The 22,257-nt window shown below is 33.5% G+C and overlaps 1 protein-coding gene across 4 annotated transcripts in view; it reads left to right on the top strand.

Annotated features, from left to right (window-relative positions):
• The window catches only part of tkv (thickveins), a 79,833-nt gene that overhangs the window by 31,600 nt on the left and 25,976 nt on the right, over positions 1-22,257 (top strand). The window contains exon 1 of one of the 4 annotated variants that reach the window (XM_066403677.1): positions 14,749-14,790. The exons of 1 other annotated variant lie outside the window; for it this stretch is intronic. In XM_066403677.1, the coding sequence (XP_066259774.1) occupies positions 14,764-14,790 (27 nt within the window). In that variant the 5' untranslated portion in view covers positions 14,749-14,763. Of the gene's footprint in view, positions 1-14,748; positions 14,791-15,477; positions 15,686-20,158; positions 20,609-22,257 lie in introns of those variants that run through there. 2 more of the 4 variants (XM_066403679.1, XM_066403678.1) reach the window with 2 other exon arrangements.

The following is a 22,257-nucleotide window of genomic DNA, read 5'->3' as shown; positions in this document are numbered from 1 at the left end:
GTACTCCATTCCGTTCCAGTCACTGCCCTAGATCTAATGTCAGCTTTGAATGGTCATCTTAACTATAAAATATGTAAATTGCATCTACCATGTTTGTTTAAATAATCGCATATTTCGAAGAGTATTTATAGAATCGCCCACTTAACCTATATGTTTTGTTTATACACGAATGAGTATTTTTGCATTTTAATATCTTCCGGTGTATTCGAAATTTCTGTGAATTTACGTTATGGAGCTGAAATAAATTGAATTGAATTGAGTGGAAGAAATTACTTTTACGTTAGCGTTGTTTTTTTAGCTATTTTGATACGCTAAGTGAAAACGTTATATAAATAAAGAACTCAGTATAATTGGAGATTCTATTTAGTATGGAGTATTAGATAATAGTTTTTAGGGATCATATTTATGTAGAATCGATTTATCACGTTTCCTAGAAAGTTATTTTTAGAGGATATTTTCAAGGGATCCAGATTATCATATAAGGGACTCAGAAACCAGTGAAATTACATTATATTTCTGTAGCAGAAATTAATAGCTATGGTATTGCTCTTAAGTATCATGGCATATCAAGATACTCTTAATAAGCTAGAGAGTTGAATTAATGTAACGTGCTTCCTTAGTACAACAAAAAGTAAACATGTTTCTTTATTCTTAGGAATAATCTGAACCATCTAATTTTTATTTACATAGGATGATCATAAGTTATATATCAACTTCATTAAATTTTATGCTAATGAATGATGTTTTTTTTTCACAGTTTAAAAAGAAATTAGACAAGTTTATTAAACAATTAAGAAAGGAAAATTTATTTAAATCATGAAGAATTCTGCTGTTAGAAGAACAAAAATGTTTTCAATTCTTGAACAAGTTACAGCTGGAGCTTTCCATTATGCTTATCATAACAATTTTACACGTGTAGCTGTTCAGGAACGTCATTTATTGAATTCACTGATCAAAAGTGTAAACAGAGCACTACTCAGCAGTTTGAAATACATAATAACTAATTGTTTAAGTTGTTTAAGTACATTGATTAATTGTTTCGTTTTTAGAGAAGTTGATTAAAAAGACACTACGTTAACATGGTATGTGAACTTAATTTAATCAATGGGATGAAATTCGTTAGAAAAATCGAATGAACGTAAAAGTCGCAAAAAAGAAAAAAGTCAAAGTTAAGCTCAACAGGTAAGACAAAAGTCGAAAGAATACAATAAATATAATATAAAAAATAGGATAAAATGAGAGAAAATTCTGAAATAAATCGAAAGTTGAAGCTGAAAGTAACACACAATAAAAAGTTTTAGAGCACGCAATTCAAGGTGACCTATATCAGTATCAAACTTCTGGTGGGTATTACCTTAACATGCGTGCAATAAACCTTACAAAAAGGCTCCAATTAATTTAAAATGTTTTCTTATATTTTAGTTTCTTAGTTGGAAACAATAAGTTTACAACCACCAAGCGTTGTTACATTTTCACGATTCATGGGTCACAGCAATGGGCATTATTTATTCACGTCAATTCGTAAATATTCACTTTTGATTCCTGGTCTTACAAAAACGCCACCCAAAATCAAGTCAAACTAGGCAACTTTACGAAACTACAAATTTTCCGTTTAAGGTTTTCCAGGTTTTACGGGGGCTTTACTGTAATTACCTAACCATTTTTCTATACCCTACAAAATAGTTGTTAAAGGCTTTGTTACATTTTTCTTGAGTTCTTTTTGTATTTGGTTTTGTAGATAATTGAAATGTCAGTACCGAAGGATTTTTTTTTGGCAATAACTTTTTGATGCAAAACATGTGTTGTTAAACTGCCAATAAAATCTGATGACATGAACGCGGCACATGCACTCCATTGTTCCTTTCTCCGAGTGTTTGGGCAGTAAACAAACAAGTTTACAGGTTAAGCAACTGAAAGAAGTGTAAATTAAGTGGGCACACACACCTGACTGCCTGGCTGCTATGAAAATTTCAATTTCAAACATCTACATATTTCTATTTACAAATGGACGTGCATAGGTTGACATTAAGGTGGAGAATGTGCGTAGGTATATGAAATTTGCCTTTATATTGTCTCGTGGTTTAAGTCCATATTTTTTCATATGAAAATTTGCTTTCATGATCAGTCTATCAATGAATTGTTATAATACAAGCTTTGACAAGGTAAAGATGGGTACAATGTATGTGACAATGATGATGGGACAAGGTAAAAATACGAAGAGGGAATTAATTTTAGACTTGTAAATACCGTGACACGTATGTGTTTCTGGTAATCCACTCAATCAAATGAATACTACTCTAATAGCTACAACATTTATTATAATTACTTTCACTTCGAAGTGCACAAAAACAAAAACGGAAACGTGTATGTTATAACTTTGTGTAAATGTAATGAATGTAAATGTAACTTAACAATTCAAATGGGTACATACATCACGCGGTAATAAAGCATCTGCCAAAGCCTGTTTCCTAGAGGTTTGCTTAGAAATATGCCGTTCATGTCTGCATTTCGTAGATTAATCGTTTTTTCTCAGCAAATAATATTATTTTAATAAGTTGATTTCACAACGACGTTTAAGTTTTTCTGTTGCTGCCAACAAGTGGCTAAAACCATATACAATTATGTTATGTATACCAACTTAAACCTGTACCACTGGTTTGCGATTAATACTCAGTAGTTATGTGGATCATTTTATTGACCGGTGCTTGTTCGCTAACACTTCAGTTGCTGACCTGAGTTATTTGATGCATTTCTTAGAATCTGGTTTTATAACTGATATTTTTTCACATATATCAAGACGTCCCAGATAATTGCGCAATATACTTTCGTACTTTGTCTTCGACATCCCTAATAGTAGACGTATACACAATTCCACCAACCATCTAGGAGAGACTCACACGGCCTCTTATCAGGTTCCACAATAAATTCTCCACCTATGTCCATCTCACGATGTTGAAAATATATGCAGGCTGTTTATGGAAGACCATAAGTTTGCTGGTTTTTCTGCAATATGGCCGTCTCGATTTCTCGCATTGTACTTTTATATTGCCTTATTGCCTATGAATGTTTACCAGAGACGGATTAGTATGTGAGAATTATGGTCCATTATATGAATAAGTTGAATTATACTGCAGAGCATTGCAACAAAAACTTAGCTCGAAAAATCGTGAATCGTGGCAGAAGTATACAGCTTGCTAAAAATTCGCCGCAATGTACCTTCTAAACCATTAGAGATACAGGATTGTTTAAATTAAAGCAACCATGCACGATTTAATGCTAATTTATAATCCGGTTTAAAGTTGGAAAAACTTCGAATACTTCCGGAGATATGCGGAAATAACCAAATGTTTCGTATTTCAGTTTTTATCAATATTGTGAGAAGTACTGATTGTACAGTTACATAGAAATACATATCAGGCCGGTTCCAAAAATCCAAAAATCACATTAGAAATCCTATGGCACCATCTTCTAGAGAAGAAAAAATGTCTGTGAAAAAGTCAAATTTATTTTAAGAATAACCTTGAATTAAGTCGAGAAAAAAATGAAAACTATTTCAGTAAGTGTTGTATTTTTTCGAATACTTCTGGCACAAATCGGCAAACTGGGGTTGCAGAAAATCACGCTGCGAAAAAATAATGCGGCATTGGTATTCGAACACACAACACTGTCTTCCCACATCTATCACACTTTACCGATCATCTACACTCACTTTCACATGAAATGCACCACCCAGTAATAATAATAATTAAGTCTTGTAATTTTGGCAAAATAATGCTTCATAATAGAGTATCAAATGATCAAACTTTCAGTTAAAAGATACAACATTTTATAATGAAAAAATTAATAATGAGTGACATCGTCTCATACGGCAATGCAAGCACGTACTCTTCGCGGTATGCTTTGCAACAAATGATCAATATCTTCCTGGGGTATTTCATTCCATGCTACCTCAAGATGATGTCGTAGGTCATCCACATTGTTTGGAGGCCTCGGTAAATTTCGAAAACGGCGACTCATCATATCCCAAAGATGTTCGATGGGCGATAGGTCCGGTGACCGTGCAGGCCAAGGCAGTATTTCCAATTGTGCTTCTTCCAGGTATCTTCGAGTAATGTTCGCACTATGTGGTCTTGCATTATCCTGTTGGAAAATGCCATTTGGTAAAGTTTGCATGAAAGGTACTAATACTGGCCTCAGAACATTGTCAATGTAGCGACGTGCGTTTAGGGTGCCTGGAACGAACACAAGAGAAGATCTTCGGCCAACACATATCGCACCCCAGACCATAACACTAGGTGTTAAAGCTGTGTGGCACCTTTCAGAAAATTGCAAATTTCTTCTTTCACCTCGGTATCGTCTTACTCTTCTACGACCATCATTGATCCATAAACAAAATCGCGACTCGTCACTGAAGACGATATCATTCCACTCATGATTTCAATCAATTCGTTCTTGACATCAGGCCAATCTGGAAGCTTGGTGTTGGGCGGTTAGTGGCAGTCGTAGATTTGGGCGGTATGAATGCAGGCCAAAAGACGAAATTCTTCTGTAAACTGTTGCCATCGACACCCGACGATTTAGAGCTCCCATCCAATCTACTGCAACAGACATTGTTGTTTGAAATCGATCACTAATGGCCATCCGTCTAAGAAGTCGATCTTCACGTGCGTTGCTGCTACGGGGAGGACGTCCAGCTGGACGATGTCGCTGAACCCTTTCTTCAGACCACGAAGACCATATTCTCGCAATCGTGGTGTGGTTCCGATTCATTCTTCAGGCAATCTCACGAAAAGAAAGTCCACCCTCCTTCATGCCGATAATTCGCCCTCTATCAAAATCCGAAACGTGGGAAAAATTTCGACGCTGTCTCACTGGGAGCATTTTGAGATGTCTTGTTCACAGTTCAACAACAAAATAAACTGATATTTCCATGTAAATATTATTTTATTTATTTACAATTGAATAAAAAATCTAATAGGTCGATGACAAAAAAACCATTAGCATTCTTTCTTTTTTACTCAAAGTCTGATCATTTGATACTCTATTATGAAGCATTATTTTGCCAAAATTACAAGACTTAATTATTATTATTACTGGGTGGTGCATTTCATGTGAAAGTGAGTGTAGTTGTAGTGGTTATATGTAAAGTAAAATTCATGACTCATTAACCCATAGTAAATTTTCAAAGACGATTTTCTCGAAAATGAACTCGAAAACTATTAAAGGGTAGTGTCAAAAACGACTTTACCATGACATATTTTATGGATAATACTATAAATATCAAAAGTTTCAATAAAATCGGTGAGTAACATTTCGTAAACTCCCCTTGTCAGCTCAGTGTTTAGTTCAATTCAATTCACAGCGATGCGATAATATTAATTATACACACGAATTAAGCAAAACAAACATAAAACTTTTGTAAAATAAAAATGATTAATGTAGCTACAAACTCTCATATTTCGATAATAGTTTATAACCAATGTACCATTTCTCGAAGTAAGTAGTTAGCTAGTTGCTATTATATTGATACATAAATATGAATTGTTTTTTAAATAGCTTGGATTTTCATCTATAATTTACTTTCATTTACATCAGTCGAAGAACACATACGCTCCCGTTCAGGACCATTCTCAAGTCTATCCTCAGCTTATGTGACCATAACAACCTTTTAGGCTCTAATGGTAAGCCAATCCTATCCTGATGAATTTATTAGCGTTAATTTCTGTATATGTAGATCACATGGTAGGCTGACTAAAATAGTAGTAAAAGAAGTTTGTGCGGGAAAGTTAACTTTTCAATATTTATAGAAAATATAAAAATACTTCACTTCCCTTAATACGTCTCTGTTCGAACAAAATGTACCCTACTGTAAGAGTACCTATCTTAACATTGGGTATTCATGTATTCAGGCCAGGCGTTTACCTTGTGGAGACATCTTCCCAAATACGTAAACCAAGGATGAAATTGAAAAAAATCTGTGTAATGGGACTATACAAAGAAGAGAGTTCCCATTGTATTTCCTAATCTGCTTGGACGCAAACGAGGCAGAGCAGATGCGTACAATAATTCCAATCAGCTCGTTCAACTCTTAGATTTTCAGTCTTAATGGGGTATAAACATTGGTTTAACGTATGTAACGCAAGTTTTGAGACAATATTCAAGGGACTACATATACTGTGTGGCCCAAACTGGGTTTAGGTATATGGGTATCTTGAAAACTATAAGATCGGGAAAAATGAGTAAATGGAAACATTTTGAGGACATATAATTAAGGGTGAATACAATATTGACAGTTTTTTGGAAGACTGGATCAGTGAATCTGCCACTGGAGTTTCCATTTATACTCCTTAAAATATCTAAAACTTTTTCTTTTAAACGTTGTATTTACAGGGGGCTCAACTTCATTCTCCTCATTTTTTACATATCTGGAAAGACAAAAATCGAGGAGTGTAATGTTCAAAAACAGCAGGGGGTAACTTGACAATGTTACTGAGTCGCTATTTGTATTAAAATATATGTGAGCTTTCATAAAGAAAGTGATACAGGGTTCCTTATCAATTCATTTAATGAAAGTGTAAAAAATATGATGTCTCATAAAGATAGTGTTACAATATTCTTAGGCGCATACAGTATGTCACAGATACCTGTTAGTGTTCCATTGTATTTTGGAAATTGACTAAACTTGTACTAGTTAAAATAGATCATTTATGATAAAAGGTAAAGAGGGTATGTTTATCACTTCGTTTAAAACATATGGAAGTGCGAAGAGAATGATTAAGAGATGCAAGTATGGGGAGAATGTGGAAGGTTTGGTGTCTATTCTTTGGAAGAAAAACAGATGCATTCGGGGTGACTCCGACGCATTGTACGAAGGATTGATTTGATTCCCGATTTTGGAGAAGTAAAGAAGTGTTACCTAAACTTGCTTTTTTATATTCTACAAAAAAATAATAAACATTTGACGTCTACATTAAAATAGAGTTACTACCTGGAGAGAAAATCGATTTCGAAAGAGAGCGGAATTTTAATGTTGGGTTAATTTTGATGAGAAGTGATTATATTTTCAGGTTTATAGGTACATTATGTGTTCATGTTTTCATTCAAGTAATACTAGTATTTACTTCCTTTGATTTGTAGTTCAGGTCTTATATTGATTGTGTATTTCTTTTCAAGTAAATACAGTGAACTTCTTATCTAACCAACTCAGTATACGTAAATTATGATTTTGATAGTAAGTGAATGTATATCTGCACGTGTACAGAATATGTATCATTACACAATTATACCGCAAAGTAAATTGTTCGGTTTAGGATTTTTTTTAAGGTTTCAGTTTGCGAAGAAACAAAACCGAGCATCGTACCAAACTTTGCTCAAATTAAGCAATAAAACCTCACTTGTGCAACACATTGCGGGCTTCTAAATTGAAGCCCTAAATAGTATTTTGTGTTTACGAAACGGTCCCACAAGAAATATTAGTCCCATATTGACGAAATGGCTTCCAGATGTAGGAATTTTAATAGGGGTGGTTTTAGGTTTGTTGTTGCTTGGATCCATGCAAGGGTATTTTGAGTCGTTGAAATTATTCTAAATTATTAAAAGCCTTGGAGTTGCGAGAAATTTCATAATTACTCAATTGCCTTATAGTAATTGCTAAGATATTCACCATACAGAATTAACGTCCTATTGAAGGATTACATTCAAAACGAAAAAGTCTCTGCAATCCTCAAAATTTATTTAGCATTATGAGTAAAATGTGTTATTTTTTTTTGCATATTGCAGTATAATATATTTAAATGACAGTAATAATTGTGCATAGCTCAGGTAGTTCGTTCACATTGCAAATTAACATAACGCGAAATCTGATACGCAAACCTCCTGTTTTCTCCCCGATTGTAATAAAACAAAATAAAAGTGTCGCCGTTATAGTTTATACTTTAGTTAGCAACGTTGCAAGCTAATCAGCTTTGAATCTACCAGGGCAGATGACGTTTGCGAATGTTGCAGAGTTCGTTATCAAGATCGACGAGTCTGCACTTAAAACTCTGGAACTTTATTTTCCTTCTTGGAAACATCTAAAGTTGCAACTGTGTTCACATATTTTAAAACACTTTTTTTTTCTTGGATTCTTTAAAAATTGTTATAGCGTTATGCATCTCAATATTTTTCAATTGGCATAGCTTATAAAATGGCTGCACAAGGCGCAATGTTAAATTCACATCATAGCAATAATTATTACATAATTTACCATTCGCTTCACATTCGAAGTACGTATTGGGTTTATGAATTATTCATTTTCAAGTAGTTGCTGTCACTTTTTTCTTCACATTTAATAAAACAGAACTCGTCTATCTAAATTACATATAAACTTTTCTGAATTACAAATACAGAGTTAAATCATCTGAATATCAGTCATGGCGCGTCAGATTAACACTTAATGGCTTCTAGAAAAGACTATGTGAATTAAAAATGAGAAATTTGAGAATTTCTTATCCGCGATGAAAAGAGTTTGTCACTGTTCAACAGTTAACTATTAGCAATAGATTTATGTTACCTAAATGTTCTCTACGCAGAACACATATACAGATTTCTGCGATTTCAAATATAATTTTTATTATTTTTATCTCCCTCCAATACCTACTAACATCATCTTACAAGCTAGTCTGAATTAGGACGTTATATCTTACTATGTTGATATGGAGATTAACTTTAATTTCTAGTTGGCACAGGTATATTTAGGCTATTTACACAGGGCGCCAACTAAGTTCCTGATTTATTTTTCATTTCCTGCTGGCAACTATTTTGTTTTAGAATAACCACCAGGTTTTTAGCTTTTGTGCATTCGATTCACCTTTTCCAATAGGATTTTCTCCGATAACCTTGTTTTGGGAGCGTGTATTGTTTGGCTGAACATTAGGTATGTATACGGTCTATAATTCCCGATAAGTATACCAGATCTTATTCCATTGTGCTCTTAAGCTCTCGACCATACTGGACCACAATAGCGACGGCTTTTAAACGACGCTGCCCGAGAAAATATCTGGCAATACAGTTTAATTGAAGGTCACAACGGATTATCGCGCGATAATTTACTGTGGCGAGAACCGCAACGCTCGATGCGCATCGCGCTCGAGCGGTTCCAATATGTGAAAAGTCTAAGAGTTCTTTCATAAACTTGGCTGGAGGCCATTTTTCTTTCTCTTCGTCTAGAAAACTCATGTAGGATCCTACAAGATGAATAATTACATGTGAGATTTTGCTATGTGTAAATAACGCAGCAAACTTTTACACAACTTAAAGTGTCGTGGAAAAATGTATGTACTTATAATGTTTATTAAAGACATTTTGAGACAAGAATTTTTACATTTTATGTATTGTAAACTACAGCATCTTCGAGATTTTGAGTTCCACCGTTCATTTGATGGCTTCGTTGGTCAAAAAACTGTAATGTAAACTTAAGAATTTGCATTAAATATGCACACTTTTATATTGAAGTCACTATAATACATAAAAATGTGTATTTTCGAAAAATCTAATAAAATATTTCGCAAACTGGCAAAAAAAGGTTTCTACGTCATTATTCTCTCGTAAGTTGCTACCGCCACTTGGCATAAAACATTTTATGATAATTTTAGACATGACAAATATAATTATGAACATGTGTAAGATTAGAATTTTTTCGTCGATAACTTTTCCTACCCTGAACTCTTTGGTAGGGTGGTTTTCTATAAGATATACATTGAATTGCAAAAAGAGAGATGATTTCCACCTTATTTATTATATTTCTTTGAAATCAGCATGGAAAGATGCATCTAATAGACCAATAATGTAAAGAGTGATTCATAATTAAAAACTAAGGTAGTGTTATTTTCACAAATTTGCGATGCTAACTTGACAGGAAACTGTAAAAAAATGAAAACATACATGAAACTTTGCTAATATAAATATATATTTTCTATTTTTTTTCAATAAAGCCAAAATATTTGGATATTGGGAAACAAAAAATGGAAGAGAAACTCATGATATTCTAAAGAATTTAACCTCTTAATGTTTTCTTTAATTGAAACAAAAACGACTTAAAGGTGTTTAAATCAGGTGAGTAATGGATAACTATTGAAATATTGGTGATTAAACCACAAATCAATTTTTGGAAAATTCATAAAAATCAAAGCAACAAATTGCAATCTTTGAGGCTGAGTTGTTGAATCATGGCGTAAGTTCGGTTTTACTAACCGTCATATATTATTAATCCTAAACTTGCGGCACATCGTGTCAGAAGGAATACAAGATACTGAAATATTGATGATATTGACATAGTTGAGTGCGGTTGCCTTCTACCCAGAAATAATCCTGCAAAATAAGATATTTTTCATATTTTTGATTTAGGCCACCACATGACGTCGCAGAAAACCTAATTTCGACTTCATCTTCTTGGTTATAGTTTATAAGCCATGTTAGTAAAATTGCAATGAATTAAAAAAGACAATAACTTAAAAAACCTGTTACAAAACTTTAATATGAAAAATTGTCCTTGATTGATGGATAAGGGATCTAATTTGCGTACTAAGATTATAAATCCGCCAACAACAATTTGCTAAGTTATAAATATAGTGCCTCCTATAACCAACGACTTCCTGTGGTCTGTGAGAAACTGTCAGTCGTATCGATCGCAATGGAAAACCCGTTCTAAATTAGCAACTAAAGTCTTATATGACGTCCACTGAGAAAAGGGAAATGATGTTTAGCTAAGGAATCTTCTCTTTCTGAAAAACCGTGTGAAAATTATCATTTTCAATGACTGTTTGATTATCGAGTATTATACACATCAAGCCTGTATGCAAAATTCGATAATTGGTGATCGAGTTTGGAATTTTTATGAATATGAAGTAATAAAATTGCAACATGGAAACTTGCAAGGAAATATGCTTTGCGACCATTCTAATAGTTGCAGTTGATTATTACAAATAGATAGCGAATGAAATTGATCAAAAATATTATCGACACAGAATAATTGAAGAAATTAAACAAAAAATGAGATTTGGTTTTGAAATGTGAGTCAAAGTCTTTATTTTGTGACTATGATCAATTTAATTCTTTACCTATTTATAATAATAATTAATTGTAACCAGTGCAATGATCGCCACGTGTACTTGAAAATTTCCATTTTATGATTTTATTACTTCACATTCATTACACCTACTTCCATGTCAACACTAAAAATTTCAATCTTAAACTACTTCGGACGAAAAATAAATCTTTTAGTCGATTAAATTCTAGGTATAATCCCTGATAGGAATTTTTTGCAAATACTTTTTTCCATTGACGCACACAGTGTAGTTCAATGTTTCTGACATAGGAAAAGACAAAAAAGTATTATTCGTGAATTTTTGTCGAACATTTCCTTGTTTTCACGAACGAATAATTCAGAGAATGTTTTAACACTTTATGCCCTCTGTTCAGCCGAGGCCTCAGCTATGAGTAAAGAGTAAGAAGAAATTATGGTGAAAGTTGGATGAACTGAATGATTGCTATATATGTATGTAGTAGTAAGGTACCGTATATTTCATACCAGTTTACCGAGACATCTCAATTATTGATTAAGTGGTAAGTTCTGACGGCATGTGATAAGTCGGGAATATTACTTAGATTTATCTGCCATAATGTCATCGTCTTAACCGCCAGTCGACAACGGAAACTGGCATCAATGGTGGTACTATTTAGTACTGTTAGGCAACGTCGCGTCAATAGGACGGTGCCGAGTACTTATATTCAAGTACTAGTACGGTTTTTCTGACTAATTACCGGTGGAGAATTGGTAGGAAGCTCCCATGTATTACCCTGGGAATTACGTTTGCCCAGACATTAAGATATGTTGACCATTCATTGCTTTTTGTCATTTAAGTTATTGCGTGAGATGTTTCTAAGGTTCCAGAGTAAGTGGTTTTGGTTAGAATAGTTTTTCTAGTCTCTATTCAGAGTAATTCAATAAGATAAGAGTACTGTATAGATTTCCTACAGTGATTGTAAGAAAAAGTGCATATGAACGTTGGGCCGCAAAAATTTATACTGCGGGAGGTTAAAGAATTTGGAATAAATTAATTAAAAATTTAGATATTGTTACTTCGGAAAAGCCTTCAGATCTGTCAGTTTTTCTTTTTTAGTTGTGCTTTTTTAAAAATAATTTTAATTTATACAGGGCAACTGAAAAACAAATTATGATAACTAATGTTATTTTAACAGGAACATTTACTTTTTCATTAGGGAGGAATAGCTGATTGACGGCCTTTTGCCTTAAGATTTTATAATACATTTTCTTCATTTAAAACTAAAAAAATAAAAACAAAGTTAAAGAAATTATTAAAATCAGTCCTTTTTACCTTTTTAGTCTCCACAATACCGTTAACGATAATCTGGTGTCATCGGTCACCTTAAAATCGTCTATCATTAGTTTTCTAACAAATAGTACTAGTACTACTACTAATTACAATATAACGGCACTATTAGCAACTTATTACCCTTCCTCTAGGACAATTAACAAAATTAATAATATAGTCTGGGCACATGCTGGTAGAACGTTAAAGATTAATTGATTTTGTCTACATTGATTGACGATTGGATTTATTCTCAAAAGAACTACTGTTCGAGTGCTAGCTCTAAAGACATAATTGGTTTTGTAATTGATGTTTATTATAACGTGAAGGATTCGAGTAATATATTATTATTATATTCTCTAATTTGATGTAGCGTATATTTTGTTTGGTAAAATATATAAACCAGAAATAATAAATGTTTCAGTTTAATCGCCCAATCCATGAATATTCTTCGCTTAACATTTTGTCTAAATTATTTATAAAAAAAATTTGAATGCAATTCGTATTTATTTAAATTAGAGAAATTAAGCAACGAAATAAACCATGTCTTCGACACACAAAACATGTTAATATATGTATACTTGCTGGGTACCAGTATTAATATTAACATCAAAGAGTTAGTGAAATAATAAATAATAACTGGACATAAGTAGGAGACAGGTTTTTTTCTAAACATGACACAGTTGTAAAAGCCTGTAAGGCAAGGTTGAAAAATGTTTTTATTGCATTATAAAATGCCATTATTTAATCGAAAATTGGGGAAATCTATGTAGCTACTAAAGTAAAAAAAGTTGTTCCCTTCATCTGATAAACAGTTTTTGGATTAGAACAAGAATATCAGTGACTGCAAACAAAAAATTGGGACACATTACATATTGTTAACTCTAAAAAGAATTGGTTTCTCATCAGCTACCTCTGAAGGATCCGATGAAGCTTATATGTGACTAGTTATAGCTTCAAAACTGTCTCAAATTTAGTATTTTATTACAAGAATAAAGATATATTATGAGCAATAATTAATTTTGTATGAGACCATTATTGAAATCTCAGAATTTATAGTAAAATATTCGTTAAATGACCAATGAATAATAATTTTCTCATCATGCTACTTCGAAACGGTCGTACTTGCCAGTGATGTAACTGGTGATTTAAAGTTTCCGCGGCCTTGCATCTTTGCTATCCTGTAATAATGATGGCGTCAATCAATTAAACATAATTTCTTAGGAATTCATGTTATACTTCAGCCTAATTTGTGGTTCTTGTCAACCAGTGAGTAAATATTAAGGTGTTCTTTTCTTCATTAAATTTCAATTCGAATTTGAATGAAACTTACATTTTTTTCATGTCTTGAAAGGACGCTAGAAAAAATTCTTGTTTTGAGTCATTACTTTATTTAAAAATATTTTAAATTACACATCTAAGCCAATAAGTTTCTAGTGTAAATTTCATATGGTTTCAAGTTTGCGTGAATATCAGGAGATAGTGCAAAATATTCAGTGTAAAAATATGAATTCTGAATAAAATTCTGTTAATTCAACTTCCAGTTTTGCTAAATCAGGAGGAGGGATTACAAAGAATCCTCTAAATTTACTTTCAAAATAATTATTTTAAAAGATTGTGGTTTTAAATAATCTTTAATAATGTGAAAGTATCTCTGAATCAATATTTTACCGCAAAGCTGAGTAAACACCGTGTTACTAAATCCTGTTAAGAATTTGCTGTGACATAGCTCCTTTCGGAGTACCTATTTGCAATGCAGCAAATAGTAAAGTAATTATTGCTTCAGCAGGTATCATCGGGTTCCTAGTAATGGAAAAACTTGTTCTCCTTCTGCTATGGCCCCATTTTTATTTTAATCGCATCGGTGTTAATTCTAACCATCAAAAATCTTGTTGTAGACCGAAGCAAATCGCACCTAATGATGATTAATTCGATCCCCAAAATCGGGCACACAATGAGCCAGACAATTTGTACAATAACAGAAAATAAATTACGTCGCGACTTATAGCCCAATATAAAAAAAAATAACTTCTAAATCCGATTATGAGAAGACCGGGGAATCAAATCGTACAAAAGCGACCTGTCTTGGTTGGAATAACTTATGGCTTTTCTCAGTGGGTTCCGACCGAGAACCACTAGAACGTGTTAGGCTACAAAACCATGTGCCGGGTGGGATAGTCCTTCGGGTACCAGTCCGTATGGGTCAAAATCCGGTAAGGTAGGGCCTTTGTGAGGTGTGATGTAGGATGGCCAGATGTGGCTTTGTTGTGTTGCTTTGTACCCCGAAATGCTGGACGATATTATGTATGGGTTTCTCAGTATTCGATTCTAAACCTAAAAGAATAAGGCTTTTTTATATTTTATTTATTGACAGAGACGGGATGGGTTATTTTGTATGAGAGTAGTAAGATGGAATTTTATTGTAAGTAAACGACGTTACTTGTAAGTAACTCAACAAATACGACTAACCTGCCTCATTCTGAATTGCAAGTTATCTAGATAAATCAATGAATTAAGTCTATAGCCGCCCCTCATACATATTCTTACATGTAACAAAATATCAAGTTCAAATAGCAACTATTAATGGCGAAAACATATTGTTTATTTATATTCGATCGTTTTACTTGTAACATACATGAACTCAGATATTTACTTCTTTGGGTACATTTACATCATAGAATGCAAATTGCTGAGACAGTACCCAGTGTAAATCCGGTGTTCAATAATAGTGAATGATAATTTTGTAATTGGTAGTGAAAGTTTTGTCAGAAATTTATATTTATGCACATCATTATACTAAGTGGGCAAATTTAGGTGCGTGCCTAATGACGTATCTGTTTAGTTTGGATGATATACTTGGTTGTTTTTCACATTTTTATGGCGATATTTAGTAGATCCTTATTTTATGCGACAACTGTTGGCAATCCAGAGTGTGAAATAAAATAGGCAAATCTCTTGTTTCAATATTTTTGTTTGCTGAAATAAAAATAATGTTTCAATCCAAGATGTGACTCCAATTTTACATTTTATTGCGACAGAAACCTAGTCACAATAGACAGAATATTTTCTTATTGCTTCGCTCAATATCTCATTTAGTTTAGCGAATGATCTCATACGGGTCTGTATGTGCGAGTGTTTTATTTAAACTATAGCGTGTCATGGAGTAATTAAAATTTTACATTTAATTTAGTATTCTAAAAACTATTTCGAGGATAATCTCTTCGCAGTTATACTTTGACTAGTGTGGTGGCGATTTGTGGGCGGTGCACGAGTGGGGCTCTCAGGAATGATTGAGGGAAGGAAGGAAGTATACGAAGGTTAGTTCAGGATTAGGCGAAAGTGTGGCAAATTACATTGATGATAATGCAGAATCACAGCTCAAAATTGGGTGATGTGTGTCTTAAAAATGTCTGTCGACCTTTTCGATGGTTCTTTTCCTTGAGCGATCAGCGATTTCTTTACTTTATTGTACCATTTTTACCTGTAGGCTCAAAGCCCATTATTCCAAAAAGATCTGCGTCACAATACCATGTCTGTTCTATTATTGAATTCGCCTTTGTTACTTATTTTCCCAGGTGTACGAACACCTGAGCTGCCCGAATTCGGACAAAGCAGTTGTAGGCAGATTAGAATTGCCGCAGTAGGTATTCTTAGCTTTGCTATGGTATGGTTCATCGACTTAGACGCGTATTGCACATTTCCAATCACTACTGTTGCGTAACAACTAACAAAGTAAATATTTCACCTCTAATGTGTTGTCTGCACTTGCATTTCAAAATTTGTTTTGGTCTTATAGTGCCGATTCCGATGTTCGTTCAACTTTAGCAACTGTACGCTTTTCATCATGTATTATTGTTTAATCTTAGTGGCGCCGACCGGAATTTTATATGAAAACTTGGAGCGATTAAAAGATTATATATGTGGCAATGTGACAATTATGTATTACACACATTATTTTCTTCTTTACTTGATTTAACGGGAGTGTTGATGGATGTATTGTTGTTGATTAGAGTTATACAGAGTGTTACATAGCAAAATGTACATATTAACACAGGAGAGGCCGCCGGGCCAAGGAAAACGTTATTACTATTAGAAAAGTTCTGAGGCTGTTTATTAATAATACACAGGGTGTTTTGTAAGTAAGTAAGTGTAAGTGAAACTTAAAAAAATTATATTTCTAAGAATTCCTAGGGTATGAAATCAAAGTTCGAAGAGAGTGGATTAGACTTTCGCGGCTAGGAACACAGCGAGGTAGTAAAACTTTAAAATTTTCCAAAACCATGAAAGAAAACCTTTAAAAAAGTAACTTAAACACAGCTACTAAAAAACTAGTAGCTTAATTACTTGATAGTTAATTACTGCCCAGCCTCCTTAGAACCTTAGGTGTATAATGATTCTAAACAACTTTTCTTAATAAGTTTCTTCATTCTTGCATTTGCCACATTAAATGCACTTTAAGTTAGAAACATCTATTTTTCTTTAATCACCTATACATATTTGATTTTTCATTTCATTTTAAACAGAAATTTTTCCCTTTTGTGTGCTGTAACATTCAAATGTTATATTTTGCCGGTAGGAAAATATTTTCTTAAGCAATAATCTCGTTTTTACTAATAATAATTTTTATTATTGAAGGTGTAAATTGTCTGTTCATGGAATCATTGTCGGCAATATCCTTTAATACTGACCGTTGGCCGTTTTGTGGTCCGGCTATCGCACCGTCAGTGTCTCCAAATTAAATATCTTCGTGTCAAACAAGAGGTTCGACCACAACTTGAGATAAGTTGAGCGGTTTTTTGATACCGACTCGCCGAGCAACCGTTCCATCTCGAAGAATCGACATTCTATAAAAACCAATGGTCGATTCATCGTTTTTTAAGCACTTTGGTGATGGTACAAGTATTTCTTTTATTTGCCTTGGGGTTTTGGATCAGTGAGCTACTTGAAAAGGAATTATATCAAGTACTTATGGTTTTTACGGTACCGACCTCTGACTGATCGACTATTTATATATTGATAATTTTGTGCGGACTATATTTGATTGAACGGAAGTTGTGAAATTAAAAACGATTTATGGTAACATAAACATAGAAATGTAGAAGGTTTTGCCATCATTCATTTCATTCAAGCTTGGGATGGTTAACAATAAACAAGGCATCATCGGGTGCGTCATGTCTATCTATGTGCTTTCATTATATTTAGTTAACAATTTTCTCAGAAATATGTGGATGCGAATATAATATCTTGGTTTTTAAATTTACAATAATATATTCATATTTAATCCAACAATCTATCGTGTTCATATTTGTAATATTCCGTTTTAGGTTTGTAACGTGTGGGAGATTTAGCTGATTTTTTATAAATTTAAAAATGGTTAAACGCAGACATCGGAGGTTAGCTGTTCATAAATTATAGATTAACTTCTACCCAAATTTGCCATAACTAGGAAAGACAAGGAGATAAGCTATTATTCAGAGTATACGGGAATCTCTCCAAACAAAATCTAATGGGTTTAAGCCGGGGAATCGTGGTAGCCACAGATGTTCACTACCCCGACCAATTCATCGAAGTGGAAAATTAATATTCAAGAACTTCCTTATACGTATAGGGTAATGAGCAGGAGCACTATCTTGAATAAACCAATAACATTGTCTTAAAGCTGAAGAAAAAATCATATTATTAAGTGAAAATCCATGTTGAAGGTGATGTTCTGCCATTAAATGAGGATTTTCTGTGTTGTAAGAATAGCTGCTTCTCCAATTAAATATACCTGACCTTGTAACTGTTGCCTCGTTGGTGAACAATATTTTATTAAATTTCTGGGTTGAAAATCCTTTGGCAACAAATTTTGAGCAGGCGTAAAATAGTATGGAAACAGCTTCTCTTTCCTTAAAAGTCTAGAAATTGATGGTTTGGTGACACCAGCCGCTTCGAAAATATGTCTAGCACTAGTTCCTACATCCTCCAGTATTCGAACGAGGATTTCCTCTTCTTGATCAGTAGTGAGAATTTTTGACCATCCATTATCCAGTTGTGAATGATACTAATTAGCCTCACTTAGTTTGTTGTAAAATCATTTAAAAGTTCGATGATCTGGTTATCTATTATTGGAATAAAGTTCCAGGTACCTTTCAGCAGCGCGACGACTTCTAAAATTTATTTGCGCATAAACACGGACCATATTTCTCATCTCAATATTAGTGAATTCATTTTGTCAAGGCTTTCGTACAAAGTATAACAAAATTTACTTATCGCACTAATGAAACATGCTGTTCGTTAGTAAAAATGTCAAAAATGGCGCCCGTGTGACATTTTATTGTTTTCATGACCTACGTCGGAATGCAAGCAGTTAATTGATGGCATTCATAAATCCTTGGCAGTGCATCCAAAAACTTAATTGAACATATCTCGAAAACAGTTAAAGGTACGAGTTTCTTTACAAAACACCTTTTTGATGTAGAAGAGAGTTTTTGATGTAGTTTTGTATAGAACAAATTAAACCGAATCACTCTATTTTTAGCGGGTAACACCCAATACTCATTTGTACCATTGTTTCGAGGACATCCTGTATATCGGGTTACACTTCGTTCTGCATATACCGGGTATTGAAATTTAAAAATGTATTCAGTGTTTTATTTAGATTTCTTGTAATTTTTTTTTGTTTCAAAGACATCCACAACAGAAGCCGGCATACCAGCGTGGTTTAGATATCTACAGGGCGGTCTTCTTTCTAGTGTGCTACTGATCATCTAAGTCATCCACTCACAAAGTTCCATATTCTTTCCATAATTTTAATCTTTCTGTATTTTCCATTTTGTCGTAGGTTCCTCAGCTTTCAAGTTGTTGGTAGATCTACCTAAGTCAGCATGTTATTTTCACCATTTTTTATGTTTGTACAAAACTAGCCGTGCAAAAAAAAGTTTTTGCCGGTAAAATGTGGCCTGCTTAAAAAAAATGACCGTGGACAATGGTAAACCTCTGCTGATATCTTGGCTTGTGTAGATGATAAAGAGTAACTCACCGACTAAATTTCAAATTCAAACTAAATTAAAAAAACATAGGAAGTCTGAGGCAAATATTAAACCCTGAATAACTTCACTATCCTGCATATCAAAGGATTCGTCTAAAGCGGTGAGAGATGAATTGGGAAAACCCAGTTTTTGATTTTTAGTGAAAGCATCAATTAAAATGAATAAGAAAGCAACAAAGCAACTTTTTGCAACGAATATTTTTTTAAATATCAAATCACATTAATTACCCACTTTTATTTATTATTTATGATGTTGTTAGTTCCCAATTTACTTCACCCTTCTGCACTTAACGGCTATAAAACGACTCTCACAAATCGCAATTACCACCCCATTACTTTTTCCAATTAATTTAGATATATCTAATTATTAAAGATCAATTACCAGTAATAACGTATCCTATAATTTGAATTACTGTAAAGTCAATTACTTGGACAGAAAAAATACAATAATTAAGCCGAAAGTGTTACTAGGGGACGTCGACTGACTGATTGACGATTAGCTGTCCTAGCTGATTAATAATATTCCCATGATGTTAGTTTCCTATATCGTCTTTGTATCTTCGCTAGCTCTAAACTAACCAATCAATTCCGGACGATCATTATCTTTTCACACGTTTTATGTCAAACTAGGTATGGTTCCGTCCATATGTCTTCCTGTCGTATTCTGACTAGACGGACAACAGTGTCCCCACTCGGAACTCGAGGAGTGTCTGTAGTCTGAAACAAACTCCCATGTCCGAGTCGATCTGTCGGTCTATTGCCGCCTGTATTTTTTACACCAACTACTATAACAACCTGTAATCTTGCTGAGAGTTCCCCAGTTGTTACGTTGCCGTCGCGTACGTAAGTCGTACACTCGCACGCGCTCGTAAACGTTTTACGTAAAATAATTTCGTTTACACGGGAGCGTCAAGCATACGAAGGGGCAAATGCTGTGCTACGGGGTGTTACGACGGAGACAAAATTTCTTTTTCATTGGTTTTGGCTAAAAGCTAAACTGTAGGACTTGACCAGAAGTACACAGACTGCTATTAATTCGTAAAGAAAATTTTCAAACTGTGATACTAGTGATATGTCTTCCACTAAGGGCGCTACTAGAGTACAACTTAGAATATAATCCTGTGATCTTATAGTATTTATGGTAAATTTTTGGATATTTATAAGCGGAGAAGCAACATGGCCAGAGGAAAAAAGCTGAGAAAGAAACAAGGTGAGACTTTATTTTTATTTTGGTTGTTTGATTTAACTCGTTATCTGCCCATTTCTGTTTGAACTCTAACGACCTTCAAAAAAAGTACGATATGTTTGGTGAGTTGGCCGTACTCGTCACTAACAACTTCAATGAATCACAGTGTAATTGGCGCAACGGTAATTGATTTATTTTGAAACACTTGCTATTAGGGGATTTTAGCGGCTATGTAAAATCCAGGAATAATAATCAGAAAATAATTTTAAAAACCTCGGAAAGTTCATTAAACTAAGTATGCCTATAAAAAATGATTAAATAATCGCTACGTATTCATGTGGTCCCTAATTATTTGGGCGTAAAACTTCATAAAAATATGGGAAAAAAGTTTAAAAGCTATGTCATTCATAACTGAAGAAATTCACACAGTTCTAAAAAAATACTATAAAAAGTCAGTTTAACAGACGCAATGCAAGAAATTATAATCTAGTTTAAAAGGATGTAATATTTAATATTTTAAAAATGTGGAGCGATGAATTAAATATCATATGGTTCTAATCCAGGCACTGCTCTAATTATGTTCATCTAATGATGCTGTTTGGCGATTATTACGTTCACAAAGAATATTTCTCGAATCCTGTTTTTGAACTTAATAAAAATAGATGAATGCAGTTCTTGTGAAGTGCTATTAATTACTTTACGTTAAAAAATGGGAACTTAAGCTACCGATAATGGCTTCAATTCAAGCCAAAAAAATCGCGATGAAGTAATAGTTAAACTGCTATTATACAACGTAATATAATGCTGCCCCATTGGATATGTACCTGACCTGATATTCCTTTGACTTTGAAAGCATTTCTTTTTCTATAAACGGTTAGGAAAAAAAAACGTAATTTACGTAATCTAGCTTTTTCTTCGTAAGATTTGTGAATTCACCTAAGAAAAAGCGGCTAAATGGCAGCTATAAATAGCTTCTCAAAAAGGCAATTTTCCTTAATTTAATTGATCTTCCACTTCCAACAATTTCTAATTTGACGATAGGCAATTTTATAAAATTTTGTATCAATTGGAGGATTCCATACAGAATCTTACATTATCATAAGTCGAAAATAAATATCAAACGCTCAACTAGGCAATTCATAATATATATATCTAAGTAAGTGACAAGAATTAAGTCTTTTGAAAGAAGGTCGTTCCTTAAAGATAATTCCTTATCTTGCCAACCAAATGTCTCAGTCACATTTCGGATTTACGGAGCAGTGTTGATAATTGTTGTAAATATTGTTTAAGTATGTGTCGTCTAGTTTATGATTTGTTTGGCTGTTGCCTTATTATATATTTACTAGCTCAATAGATCCCTCTCTGGGTGATGGATTAAAATCCATCACAAGCGTGCTCGTTCTGATCTAAGTGCATTAAAGAGTTTGATATCATGAAACTGCAACAATTATCAACACACTGACACAACAAGACTCAAGGCTGCCTGTAATGTAATCATCGAACTAAAATTCATTAATAAACCATCAAGACAGTTTACACTATCCTGGAATGTTCATATATGCTTGAGCGCTAATTAGGGTTTTTATTGACTTCTCAACAAACCATTTTGAGTTTTTGCAAATTTAATGATCCATAATTTTTTTTGTCGGTACTTGCGATGTTATTGCTCATGT

Source organism: Euwallacea similis, chromosome 30 (genome assembly GCF_039881205.1).
Source record: "Euwallacea similis isolate ESF13 chromosome 30, ESF131.1, whole genome shotgun sequence".
Taxonomy (NCBI): Eukaryota; Metazoa; Arthropoda; class Insecta; order Coleoptera; family Curculionidae; genus Euwallacea; species Euwallacea similis.
Note: the sequence above shows the minus strand (reverse complement) of the source record. Positions and strands in the feature narration are given on the sequence as shown.